Here is a 13,666-nt window from a genome sequence, read left to right on the forward strand (position 1 = left end):
CAAACAAAATTGTAGTTTTATTATTTAAAGGACAAGTCCACCCCAACAAAAATTTGATTTGAATAAAAAGAGAAAAATTCAACAAGCATAACACTGAAAATTTCATCAAAATCGGATGTAAAATAAGAAAGTTAGGGCATTTTAAAGTTTCGCTTATTTTCAACAAAATAGTTATATGAACGAGCCAGTTACATCCAAATGAGAGAGTTGATGACATCACTCACTCACTATTTCTTTTGTATTTTATTATATGAAATATGAAATATTGTTATTTTCTCGTCATTGTCATGTGAAATGAAGTTTCATTCCTCCCTGAACACGTGGAATTCCATTATTTTAACATTTTGTGCTTCAGGCAAGGAGGTCCTAATCGTCAAATTCGTAAAAATTGAAATATTGTATAATTCAAACAATAAAAAACAAAAGAAATAGTGAGTGAGTGAGTGACATCATCGACTCTCATTTGGATGTAACTGGCTCGTTCATATAACTATTTTGTTGAAAATAAGCGAAACTTTGAAATGTCATAACTTTCTTATTTTACATCCGATTTTGATGAAATTTTCAGCATTGTGCTTGTCTGATTTTTCTCTGTTGATTCAAATCAATATTTTTCTGAGGTGGACTTGACCTTTAAAACACATGGTCTGTCCTTTAAGAAAAAAACATTAAAGCGCGTTTCTTCCGAGTTGTATTCATCAATTATAATGAAAGTTTGTAAATTAGGCTTGATACAACATTAAAAAAGTCACTGTGAAAATAAAAATTTGAATATATATAAAACGAAAAATAGTTTCATATTCAATGTAAAAAAAAATAAAGTGAAGTAATGGTAAGATTGTTCATTATGTTATAAACCTAAATATAGTTTGCACGGGACCCCCCCAAAAAAAAATATAAAAAATAAATAAATAATAATAATAAGAAGAACAAAAATAGAAATAAAAATAATAATAAATAAATAAAAAATAAACAAACAAACAGATAATTAAATAAAAACTGCCCATAAGAAACAAACTAATATTTGATGTTAATGGTCGATCCTCATAAAACATATCACATGTACTTACTATATTCATCAATGTCATGGTATAGTTGATGGCGTCATCGCCATGGAATTCAACCATACTCTTATCAATCATGACCATGAATTCTAAGTACTTCTGACCAACGTAAACGTCTTCCATTGACGACATCATCGTCGATGGTATACTTGTATGGTTGCCGATCTCCGAATTCAATGTCTCCGCTGCAATGATAGTAAGAATGGGATTACTCTAGTAACAACATTTTCGTAGTCACAAAAGCAGAAATAGACTTGGGATTGGATTAAGGAAAAGTCGCAAGTCCAACCAAAGTTATAATGAGCCAATGACAGTTATTACATTTGTTGGATTTTAGGAAGTTTGATTTAATAATAAAAAACTCCGTATGGTTCATGATCAAGTTTCGTTTATTCCCCATCTCATTTTTTTAATAACATGCTATTGTTTTATATTGATCGCTGTACGTAAGGTGACCAGTCTTCTGCCCTCTCACGTTAACTGAAATGACACTAATATTTAGGCACACGATCGATGCTGGATATTGACTGTTTAGAAATACTCATTTCAAGCACGTAAGAGGAACACGTTTTGCCCAATATGTCTTCTTCATCATAAAAAAGGTGCTGAATTTATTCAAAATCATCCCAAATATAAATCTAGCTGCAATATGAACAGTCATTTAGGGTTAATTACACGGCCTTCTATTTGGATTATGTTACTATAAATCGGTTAACATTTGGCTTAGCCTTGCAGCCGATGTAATCTCCACGTAAATCGACTTCCTGTTATCTGTTAAGAAAAGTTGTCAATTTTCTCGATATGATGAGTATGACGTTCATGTTTAAACCATAATGAACGTCAAAACAGGTTTACTAAAAGAAGTAGATACAAATACAGACTTCCTTGGTGATTTTACTTTGGGTCTTAAAATTGCTAAACATTTGTCGCCTTTCGCATTATAGTGTTACAAAATTAAAGTTATGGATCTGTCATTGGAAATCATGCATACTCTATCCCTAAAATTAGAAAGTATTTAGAGGGAATATATTTGATGAAGGGAAGTTGAAATGAATATTTTCCAAGATTCGATATAAAATGATAAATTCGTTGTGAAAGTACAAATTATTTTATTTCAGTTGATTATCTCTATTGCCCCAGTTCAAAACTTATTCATGAATGAATTAAATCAATTGACACCACAAGGAAGTCTGTTTGATTACCCCCAAAATCTCATTTTACAATGTAAAAAAAAATGTGTTATCTAGATTGAGGTCATATTAGCCTTTTATTTCGTTAAGAACACAGAGCACTTGAATCAAATCAAAGTAAAAAAAACAATCTTATTCCTGCAGGTCGTCAAATTTCCTCTCCAGATGAGCTTTGCATGTTTTAACAAAGTCCTTTTGCGAGGTTAATATATTTTCAGGATCATGAAATATGAGGTAGTCCTAAAAAGGAGTATTTGTATTCTTTCATGGGTGATCGGTAGCTCTTAAAAACCTCTTCGTCACACTGATGACAACCGAACTGGTCATCAGTAATTCGTTGTAAATCATTTAGTTATTTAACTGAACCGAACTACCCTCCAATAAATAATCATGGATATACAGGCCTGTTTGTATAGCCATCACTAATGTGCAGATGGGAGGGGACGGGGATTTGCCCTAGATTGTTTACGACCAACAAAAACAAAAGAAGAGAAAAAGAAATAATAGGAAAGAGATAGAGTGAGATAAATATTTTTCTGAGTATTATGTCAAAATCTATTTGACATAATCAAAAAATTATTTGGCATTAAAAAGGTCGAAATTTTTGCTCCGTCGCTTCGTTCGCTCACATCTTTTTTTAAAAGAAATTTTGCTCCATCCGCCATGTCTGGACTCTCCAAATGTTTCACCCATTACGTCACTGACCTCCATGGTCTTTCATTGAATCGTATTGAATACAACAGGTTCTCGAGGGCAGTCCCATCACCCCCAGGTCAATATTACCATGGTTACTGATCAATGTCCGGCTAATGGTGACGTGATTGGCATATTGACAGCAAACATTGATACCCTCGTTCATGAACTTGACAGAATGAGCATCCTTGACAGGATGTACCCTGCAACTTTAATCAGAACAATGCCAGAAGCGGATGACTAAAACGAAATATTATCCGATCTTAGTATCATTTACAGGACCGATGGACAACGAAGACAGTGATGAAATATCGGCCGAGATCTTGAGTCTTGATGACACTAGAGACCCGATGACAACTGATGATGTCATAGAACCAACATGAAGCCGGACCCCCGAGTCAATGAATATACCCCGAGTCTTCTCCCACATATTTAGGAAAAAGTCTGCAAGTAAAGACTTATACAGGGGCAGAGGAGCGAAGTTGAAAGTGGGAGGGGGGCACTATCTTATACATGGCCGTACGCAGAAATTTTTCGATGGGGGCGGCACCCGGGCGACACACGTACACTTTTTGGGGAAAATAACTATAAAGCGAGGGATTGAAGCGACCGAGCTTATCATTGAGGCGATTTTGCATTTTTTAAAGTGAAATTGATTGATTTTGTGCATACTTTTGGTGAAGTTTGCGAAAACCTGCAGTAGAATTGAGTGAGTTTTCCGGATTTCGGGGGGGGGGGCACCCCGTACGTCCATGATCTTTAAACAAAGAAAAAATGACTTATTTACCCCACTCACATGACTCATGAAACTTAAGGCACATAATAATTACTTTCACAAGTATTTTCATTCATATTTTAATTGCAGAAGGAAGAAGAACGGCGCTCTGTGCGCTCATCGGGCACAAAAATTGTTTTTTTCAGGACAACTAATATCTGATATGAAGAACAGGCACCTAAGAGAAGGCAAAGGGGCACTCTTTAACACATAAACAGCTCATCAGGTAAAAAGGGCTCCGAATACGTTCGTGGGGGCTTTTTTCTTGGGTAAAAAAGGGCACTGATTCTGATTCAAGAAAGGGCACTTACAAGAAGGCAAGGGAGCACTTGCTCAGACACGAAGGGGTCCTTCTCAGGTGAAAGGGGCACAGAACACGTTCGTGAGCATGGTGAGGGGGATTTTGGGGGTAAAATTTGTCCTTAATACGAGATATGGCATATAAACCGGGTACATCATAGATGACAATGGTACAGAACACGCCTGTTAAGGGGCATTTTTTTTTTTTGGGGGGATGGCACATATTCGAGAAAGGGCGCTTGGTAACACATAAATAGGGTCCTCTTCCGATGAAAGGAGCACGGTACACGTCCTTGAGGGGGCATTTTTCTTGCGTAAAAAAGAGAACTTTTTCAGTGGATCAAAAAGTGGGGGGGGGGGCACTGTGCCCCCGCCCCTCTTCCCAGGATCGCCGCCCCTGGACTCATATTTGACACTTTAACCAATAACATGTCTCGCGTAAAGACTAGACGCAAAGATTTTGTCTGTGTCAAATAAGTAGAGCCAGCTACAGTACATAGTGAATCTAGTCTCACTGCTTCAGACTAAACATGATGCACTGTGCGGATTGCGAAAACCTAAGGGTCTGTACCTAAAGACTATTTAACTATGGATTCATAATTTGACAGACTTGCAACAGAATTCAAAGGTCTTCGAGGATTAACTTACTTACTAAAACTGTTAAAGAGGGCTCCTATCATGTGATTTGACTCTTAAATTATTAACATTTATTCTTTTAACTGAAATTATCCACTGAAATTGATCATCTTTATTCATTTTAAAACTGAAAAACTGAGAAATTTGTTAATGTGTATTTTGTAGATCTCGATACATTGTATTTAGTCAATAACTGAAGAGTCAAATTGTGCCTTAAATGTTTGAATAAATCTACCAGACATGAAAAACATAAATAACGAAAACACACAACGACCACATAGTGTCAAATCAAATTTGAGTCAAAACTTTTTTTTTCCACATCTCTTAAAAAAACTTACGTTCTTTACATATCTGATAAATTTTGTAACGCCTGCTCAATGACATAAAATTCTGAATTGTGAACAAGAAAAAGTATGAATATTTATTAGGGAGACCTATGGAAAGAACATTAGTTCAATACGTATTGGTACATGGTATTAAAAATAATGAGCCTCTTATGAATACAAACCTATATCATTTGGTCCTGAGCAAGAGCTGTCATCGATATTTTGTCTACAATTTGATGCAGAACCAGTCAAAATGTTAGATTCTATATTCAGAAATGATCTAAAAATAGACGGAGTAGGAGGGAAGTATTTCGTCGGTAAATGAAATGAGGTTTTCCTTTAGCTGGTCAAAATGTACCCCTTTAGACTCTCTACTAAAATACCGAAGAGAATCACTCATTGTTTAGAAGCATGATCACTTTGTACACTGTAAAAACTGTGGTGTTAAAACTGACACCAATTGGTGTTAATAGAGGACCACACCCTGAGATGTTAAAATAACACCCTAGAGATTGTACATAACACCAAAGAGTGTAAATGTAACAACCGTAGGTGTTGTAATAACACCTATAGGTGTAAAACTAACACCACCAATTTAACACCGGTGTTAAATAACTGGTGTGGTCCACTATTTACACCGGTTAACACCACAGTTTTTGCTGTGTATATAGGCTTGTCATTCCGAAATTTCATTATTCATAAGGTTTGTTATTCCGAAAAACTCAAATTCCATATTATCAAGACATGGACAAGGGGAGGGGGGGGGGGGCGGGTTATTAACCTTAAAAGACTGTTTTGACGCCTAAGACGACGGAGGGGGGGGGCTGATTCAGCCCCTTTGTGATTTCGGACATCGATCGCAACGAAAATTGGCACGCGCGTTACCCATGGCATTATCTACAAAACTATAAGATCGAATTCTCTGAAAAATCTTTCTGTGAAATCAATTATGCTAATTCTTGTGTAAAATTTGCTCCAAATAGCTAAATAATGAATGAATGTTATTTTTGTATTCAAAGACTCTTTATAGGATTCTTATCAAATGAATCTTAAAATAAATCAATATCACAATTATTTTCTTATAAATTTATTGTTTCTAATTTTTTTGTGTGCATTTCTTTGTTTTTTTTATTTTTGTTTTATATTATTTCTTAATGGAATTCCTCGGATCAGCCCCCCCCCACTCAAGTCTTAGGGTTAAAGCAAACGTTCGTGATATTTGTCCGGGGGTTCCTTCATCAGAAAAAAAAATCCTAAGGCTCAATAATCCAACAGTAAAAAAAGGTTCGTCAGTTCAGAAAAAAAGAGCTGTCACCCAATTTAATGTCATTTGTCTCAATCCCGTGTATAGACATATTTCATGCACCGCCACGCAGAACGAATTTAAATGTATTGAAAATAAGTACAGTAAAGCAGTTCGTCCTAAGTTTAGGGGCTTTCACAATTGCTCGTGCGATCGTTTGCGATCATTTGGTCACAATATACGTTGCACACAATCGCAACGGTTGTAAGGAGTCGCATCACCAATTGTGAAAGGAGCTTTTCGGAGCTGACGAAAAATCTCAAACATGTCGTTTATCCAGAGTCCTGTTTCATAAAGCTGTTTGTAAGATAAGAACGACTTTAAGAACGACTGGTGATCCTTTCTTATGCGCTAAACCATCGCCAATTCAAGATACCACTTACCGCAAGAAGGGATCACCAGTCGTTCTTACGAACAGCTTTATGAAACATGCAGGACGAAACTGCTATTTGGATTCACCATTTTTTGACGAAGACTTCTTGGTTGCTTAAAGGACAAGTCCACCCCAACAAAAATTTGATTTAAATAAAAAGAGAAAAAATCAACAAGCATAACACTGAAAATTTCATCAAAATCGGATGTAAAATAAGAAAGTTATGGTATTTTAAAGTTTCGCTTCATTTCACAAAACAGTGAGATGCACATCTCGGTCGGTATGCAAATGAGGGACTAATGACATCACTCACTCACTATTTCTTTTGTATTTTATTATATGAAATATGAAATATTTGGATTTTCTCGTCATTGTCATGTGAAATTAAGTTTCATTTATCCCTGAACACTTGGAATTCCATTATTTTAATATTTTGTACACCAGGCAAGGAGGTCCTAATCATGACTTTCGTAAAAATTGAAATATTGTATAATTCAAACAATAAAAAACAAAAGAAATAGTGAGTGAGTGACGTCATCAACTCTCTCATTTGGATGTAACAGGCTCGTTCATATAACTATTTTGTTAAAAATAAGCGAAACTTTGAAATGTCATAACTTTCTTATTTTACATCTGATTTTGATGAAATTTTCAGCAATGTGCTTGTCTGATTTTTCTCTATTGATTCAAATCAACATTTTTCTAAGGTGGACTTGACCTTTAAAGTATTAAATGAGAGGCTTTATTTCTTGCACTACAGTGTAAAAATACTGCTATAGGACAGTCATAAACAATACCTTGAAAACATCAAGAAGATTAACATAGTATGAACCAGTTTGTGGATATTTAGTGGCCTCAAGGGACTTTTCTGTTCATAGTAATGTCACATCTCTGAGGGACCTGGTAATGAGGATAAATGTCCACGGAAGGGCACCCATGCAAGTGGGAATCGAACCCGGGTCACCGGAATCGAAAACCCCCGCTCTAGTGACTGAGCTATCAGGATCACGCCTCCTCTTTGCCCCTTTGCCCAGTGCCTGACAGCTCAGTCAGGTGCACCCAGAGTCACATACACTGCAATAATCATCTTTATCTATACAACTGAGTTATTTGTTGTAATGATTTGATTTTATATCATACGTTCTAAATGCAAACGCATAATATAGCCCATAATCATACTCCATTTGGTGTGATACTAGGGGTCAATCCATTAAAGGGGTACCCCGGGCTGAAAATATTCATATATAATTAAATATAGTAAAATTCACAAAGCAAATTGCTGAAAACGTCATCAAAATCGGATTACAAATAGCATTATTTTGTGAAAATGAATATATGCAAGTCATTATGAATATTCATTAGGTGGGCCGATGATGTCACATCCCCACTTTCCTTTTTCTTATGTTATTAAATGAAATCAGAATTGTTTCATTTTTTTTCATACATGTGTGAACAATGTGTCTCCTCTATAATGAAATAAGTTGCAGCCATGAATATCTAATGCACCTAATCAGTAAGTTGTCAATCCATTTTTTTTTTGGTTCTTGGTAGATTTTTTTTTGGAATAAACCTAGTTTTATATAATAAAATACAAAAGAACAAGTGGGGATATGACATCATCAATTTGCTCATTGAATATTCATGAAGACATGCCTCGGACTGTTTCACCGGAATAATGCAAGTTTTTAAAATGCCATAATCATTCGTTGTCCAATTTTGATCAAATTGTCAGTGCTTTGTTTGTCTGATTTTTGTTTATCTGTTTAAATCATATCATTTTCAGCCCGGAGCATCCCTTTAAGAGTAAATTGTAAATCCTTATAAAGTGCATTATTACTCCTTCAGGAGTGACTTGCGCATCTTTTTAAACATTTTATCTTAAAAAAAGAGGTAAAATCCACTCTAAAAATATTAAAATCTCACTCCGATTGTACGTATAGGGACCGGGGGCCCGTTTCATAAAACTTGCTATTGTAGCAAATTTGCAAAAAACATTTAAAAGCTACTGAAATCCTTTAACCTGATTAGCTGATAGTAAACTTGTTATAGAAATTGTCCAATTTGTTACCATAACGAGTCTTTAAACGGGGGCCCTGGTTAGCTCTTTGCTTTTAATATATTAATGTATATAGAACATCATTTGTTTTACTCACGATCCTCCGATGCGCAAAATTGTTCAGACGGTTGTTCCTCTTCTCGTGGTGTTGTCTTTTGCAATCTTCTGAATCTTCGTTTGTAAATGATATGCGAACTGCCATGCCGGTTATCCGAGTCTCTTTTGATCCGGGTTGCATGGTGATCTTGAAGCGGTTTGATGTAGAATTCCGAATTTCCGTGGCTTATAACACCCGTCTGATCAAATAAGGAGATAGGATGGAAACGTAGAGATATTGTTAAGGACTCAATTTAAATCTTATCAAGCTTCCGTGACCCTGCACTTGACATTTACTTACTGGTTACGAATGTTAATTTCAGTTTACTATAGCGTCCCCTTTCAAGGTATTTTTGAATTTTCTAATAATAGCCCTCCGATTAATTTAAAAAGCCAGTGACACGTTTATTCCCCTATCTATACTTATCATAATCTCATTATTTTATTTTACTTTTGAAGATGAGTTTTTAAAACAAAAATACTCTCTGTAAGCCCATATCTTGACAGAAATGATATAATGGTGTATCTGACCTGTTATAAAGAATAGTATTTGTTGATTAAGGCTTGTGGAAGTTATTGCGAATGCAAAAATATTGTAGCAACCCCATCCCCCCAAAAAAAAATATATATATATACGAACTATGAAACAATAATACACGAAAAATGGCTAACAATGTGCCGGAGAGATGTATATTGGATATCATTAAAAAAAAACCTGTTTTAAATGACGATTCGTTTTCTGCTGTTATAACGGAATATTGCTAACTGACCTCTGCCTAACCTCCTAACAGACCGCTTTATAAGCACGGAAATTAAGACCTATAATGAATCTTATCTTAAGAGGGAACTTCAAAGAACCTTTGGAGACGGCAATCTAATTATTTCCCTCTGATCAGTGATAACAATTAAGACACACAAGTCATTTAATTAATGGAATTAAAGACAAATCATTAAAGATAATAAGGATTACACTCCTATAAAAGATACAGCCGCTACCTCTATCTATTAACCTGCATCAATTAACACTAATTAATGACAAACCGATACAGTATCCGAGACTCATAAATCTTTTCTCCCGATGAGGATATGATCAAGGGGGGTAATATGGAACCTCCTTGAAAGGATGCAATTTGAGGGTGAATCTAAGTTTATTTCTTATCAATCTTGAAATGAGTTCAATCGTAGAATGTGCTAAATCCTTATTTAGTCGTCTGGATTAAATCGACATCTATACTGCACCGCATACATTCGTAATTCCGAAGCTTCGTTATTCCGAAGGTTCGTAATTCCGAAGGTTCGTTAGTCCGAAAACGAAATGAGGTTCGTAATTCCGAAGGTTCGTTAGTCCGAAAACGAAGTGAGGTTCGTAATTCCGAAGGTTCGTTAATCCGAAAACGAAATGAGGTTCGTAATTCCGAAGGTTCGTTAGTCCGAAAACTAAATGATTAACTAACCTTATTTCGTTTTCGGATTAACGAACCTTCGGAACAACGAACCTTATTTCGTTTTCGGATTAACGAACCTTCGGAACATCGAACCTTATTTCGTTTTCGGATTATCGAACCTTCGGAATAACGCCACAAATGTTCGGATTAACGAACCATTTTACGTTTTCGGATTAACGAACATCGAGGTATAGGCAATTTGCGTGTTTCGGAATTACGAACCTTCACACATTGAAAAGTTGAAATCAGAAATCATGGGAATAAAACTCATAGAGCTTATACATTTCCGATAATTTGTGGGGAAATGTGAATTATTAATTTCTTTGAACAGATAGCACATTTTTTATTAGAATATTATCGCGGCAACGCAATTATAGCCACAAACGTTTATTTATACAGTAGTTATCCATAAAGATCTTAGTTTTCATTTTATTTACGAAATATCCTTTTTTCTAGATTTGTTATGTTCTTATTCTATTTTTGATTTTTGTCTCTATATTTAGATTGTCGAATGTTCTTATTTAAAACAAAGACCATTATGCTTTTATAGTAGAAACTAAAATTAAAAAGAAGAAAAATAAAAACAAAAAGGAATAAACTGAACTGAAGGGTTTTAAAAGTCTCAGGAAAAAAATCGGGGTGAATGTTTTTGTCAAAAGTCCTGAAAAATATTTTTTGATAAAAAAACACCACGCATTCTTCCTGAAGTACATATTGACACACATCCTCTTCAAATCGATGACTTTATTTCTGTAAAAATAGATTTAGCCTCTTTTTTACCCTCTTCTTGAAGTCTTGAGGGCAAATTTATTTGTTTCTGACCTAACCTCGGGTAAATTTGGCTGAAATTGAGTTCAAAGTCATATAACCAGTTCAATACAAATGAACCGTGTTATTGAATCTTCCGATTCGCAAGGGCTGCCGGATAAACCTTATTCAATTTTTTCATATATTCATCACATCACGGTATTTAAGTGTATTCGACTCTGAAAGAGACTACAATATTTGAGAAAAATACAAAAAAATGTCGACAAAATTTATATTTTCGCTAAAGAATTAATTATTACTTTACCTGATAACTTAAGGAGGCTTGAAGTTGAGAGGAAGAATGGAGATTATCTATGGGTACTCAAATCTGATTCACAAGGTACAAATACAGGTTTATATCAGCCAGATAACAAAAAAAAACTTTTGAAAGTGCTGCGTAATTTTATCAAGTTTTGCAGCAATAACATATTCAGATTTATACTTCATGTTAATGAAGGAAAGAAGAGAATTAGTTAACTTACAGATATAATTATAAATAACGACTACAAAGAAGGAAATGGCTTATACACAAATAAGGTCTTTGCTACATCCAAACATTCCTTAGAAGGTTGATAAGAATGATGAACTTGATATTCATAGATGATTAAGTTTTGTTTCCAAAAAAAGATAAAAGAAGCTTTAGAATTATCTGTTTCTCTTCTACCCCATATCGCTCTTACAAAATGTGTCTTTTTTGTACTTTTCGAGACTGGGTCATGAGGTAATTTATCTCGATGCTCATGAACTTTCGGACTTGAGAACATTGCAATCTCAATTTCCGTATCTGTGTCTTTGAAGCATCTGAAAGTGGACCTAACGGCGGAAATTGTTGATCGCTTTCGACATTCTAGTTTCCATAAACCACATTTTATATTCCCCTCTGTACATGCGTTACTTCGAAGTAAGATGTTTGCTGGTAAAGGGGGTCTGATTTGATTTAATGTCCTGCAGAAGCCAAGGTTGACATTTCAGATAAAAAAATTCTTTCATAAAATGTCTTGAATGAGGAAATTAAAGTTTAAATGCATTATTTCTGGATTTCTTTTACAAACTTTAAAGGCAGGTCGACATTACATTCCTGCTGGAAAAACACAGACTCTGCACAGTGTGTTCACTCACATAGTGGACTATGTGAAAATATTATTCACACACTGTTATAATGCTAAAAAATAATAGTGTGATATCATAACACTGTGGACACCTCGACAGTGTGACTGTTCACAGCGTGTTCATAATCGTGGTCGACTAAGTGAATATGTGATTGACACTGTTGAAATGTCAAATTTAACAGTGTGAAGGTGATTTCACACTGCACAGCAAAAACTGTGGTGTTAACCGGTGTACATAGAGGACCACACCAGTTATTTTACACCGGTGTTAAATTGATGGTGTTAGTTTTACACCTATAGGTGTTATTACAACACCTATGGTTGTTACATTTACACTCTTTGCATGGTGTTATGTTCAATCTCTAGGCTGTTATTTTAACACCTCAAGGTGTGGTCCTCTATCAACGCCAATTGGTGTCAGTTTTAACACCACAGTTTTTACAGTGTGTGTTCCACACTGTGATCACACTGCGGCACAATGTGTTCTTTCCAGTAAGGTACATCCATACGATTATGTAAGGAAAAGCAGGAGGTAAGCCTATATCAAAATAAAAAAAAACAAATGCAAACTTGCCATTTTGGCTCGCCAAATTAACACCAATGAAAATTACTCGGTTGCAATGGTAAAATCTGAAAAGCATGTTCACAATTACCATATCATACGTTTTAAAAATGATAACGGAGAACATGGAAAACTGGGAACTTCACGTTTCTTCACTTTCTTCATAAAAATGGAGCAGATGTTTCTCCTTTGATCGTCACTCTCGCTTTCATTGCATCATTGTTATTTTAAAGGACTCACACTAGGATCAGAAATACAAATAAAATCATAACTTTATAGAGGGTCTCGCAAATTGTGATTTTCATTTTTATTTCAACATAATATGTAAACGATTTATGGTCTTTCATTGACATTATCATACACATTCAGTTTTCCTTCCTCATTTTGATGTAAAAAGTTCACGCATACACTATCAAGAAGGGTTTAAAGTTTCACCTGCCAACAGGGCCAAGGAATTATATCTTGAATTGCCACGAATTTTCTTCATCAAAAATAAAAAGAAAACTGTCAAAAATAGACTGGGTAATACCCTTTATCTATATACTTAAAAAAAATCACAAACTAATCATAATTACTAGTTGGTCAGCTGTGTGTTACTGTTATTTTAAGTCATATTTCATTTTCGAGTCATATTTGACTAGAATACGTTAATTTCTGACTAGAATATATTAGAAAATATGAGTAGGCTGATCACGTTCACAACTAATAAATTCATTTTATCTAGTTGGTTTTCAGAGGATGAACTTAACTGTTAAAAAGAGGGCAGATCAAACGTCTCCAAACGGACATCAATTTTGACAAAGTTAATTTCAAAAGGAATGATTAATTATACTTTGATGAAAGTAGGTTGACAGGGATATAAAGTAAAGAGGGAGTCCAGGATGTAATCTAGATGTTAAACGGAGCAGTATTTAAACAAAACCAGATGTCC

The 13,666-nt window shown here is 34.9% G+C and overlaps 1 protein-coding gene across 1 annotated transcript in view; it reads right to left on the reverse strand.

Annotated features, from left to right (window-relative positions):
- Positions 1–13,666, reverse strand: part of LOC121431810 (A disintegrin and metalloproteinase with thrombospondin motifs 6-like) — a 40,606-nt gene that overhangs the window by 1,589 nt on the left and 25,351 nt on the right. Inside the window, exons 4-5 of the mRNA XM_041629533.1 lie at positions 8,814–9,012; positions 1,071–1,249 (exon numbers count right to left, since the gene is read on the reverse strand). Coding sequence (XP_041485467.1) covers positions 1,071–1,249; positions 8,814–9,012 — 378 coding nt within the window. The remainder of the gene's footprint in view (positions 1–1,070; positions 1,250–8,813; positions 9,013–13,666) is intronic.

The sequence above is a fragment of the Lytechinus variegatus genome, chromosome 1, assembly GCF_018143015.1.
Source record: "Lytechinus variegatus isolate NC3 chromosome 1, Lvar_3.0, whole genome shotgun sequence".
NCBI classification, from domain to species: Eukaryota; Metazoa; Echinodermata; class Echinoidea; order Temnopleuroida; family Toxopneustidae; genus Lytechinus; species Lytechinus variegatus.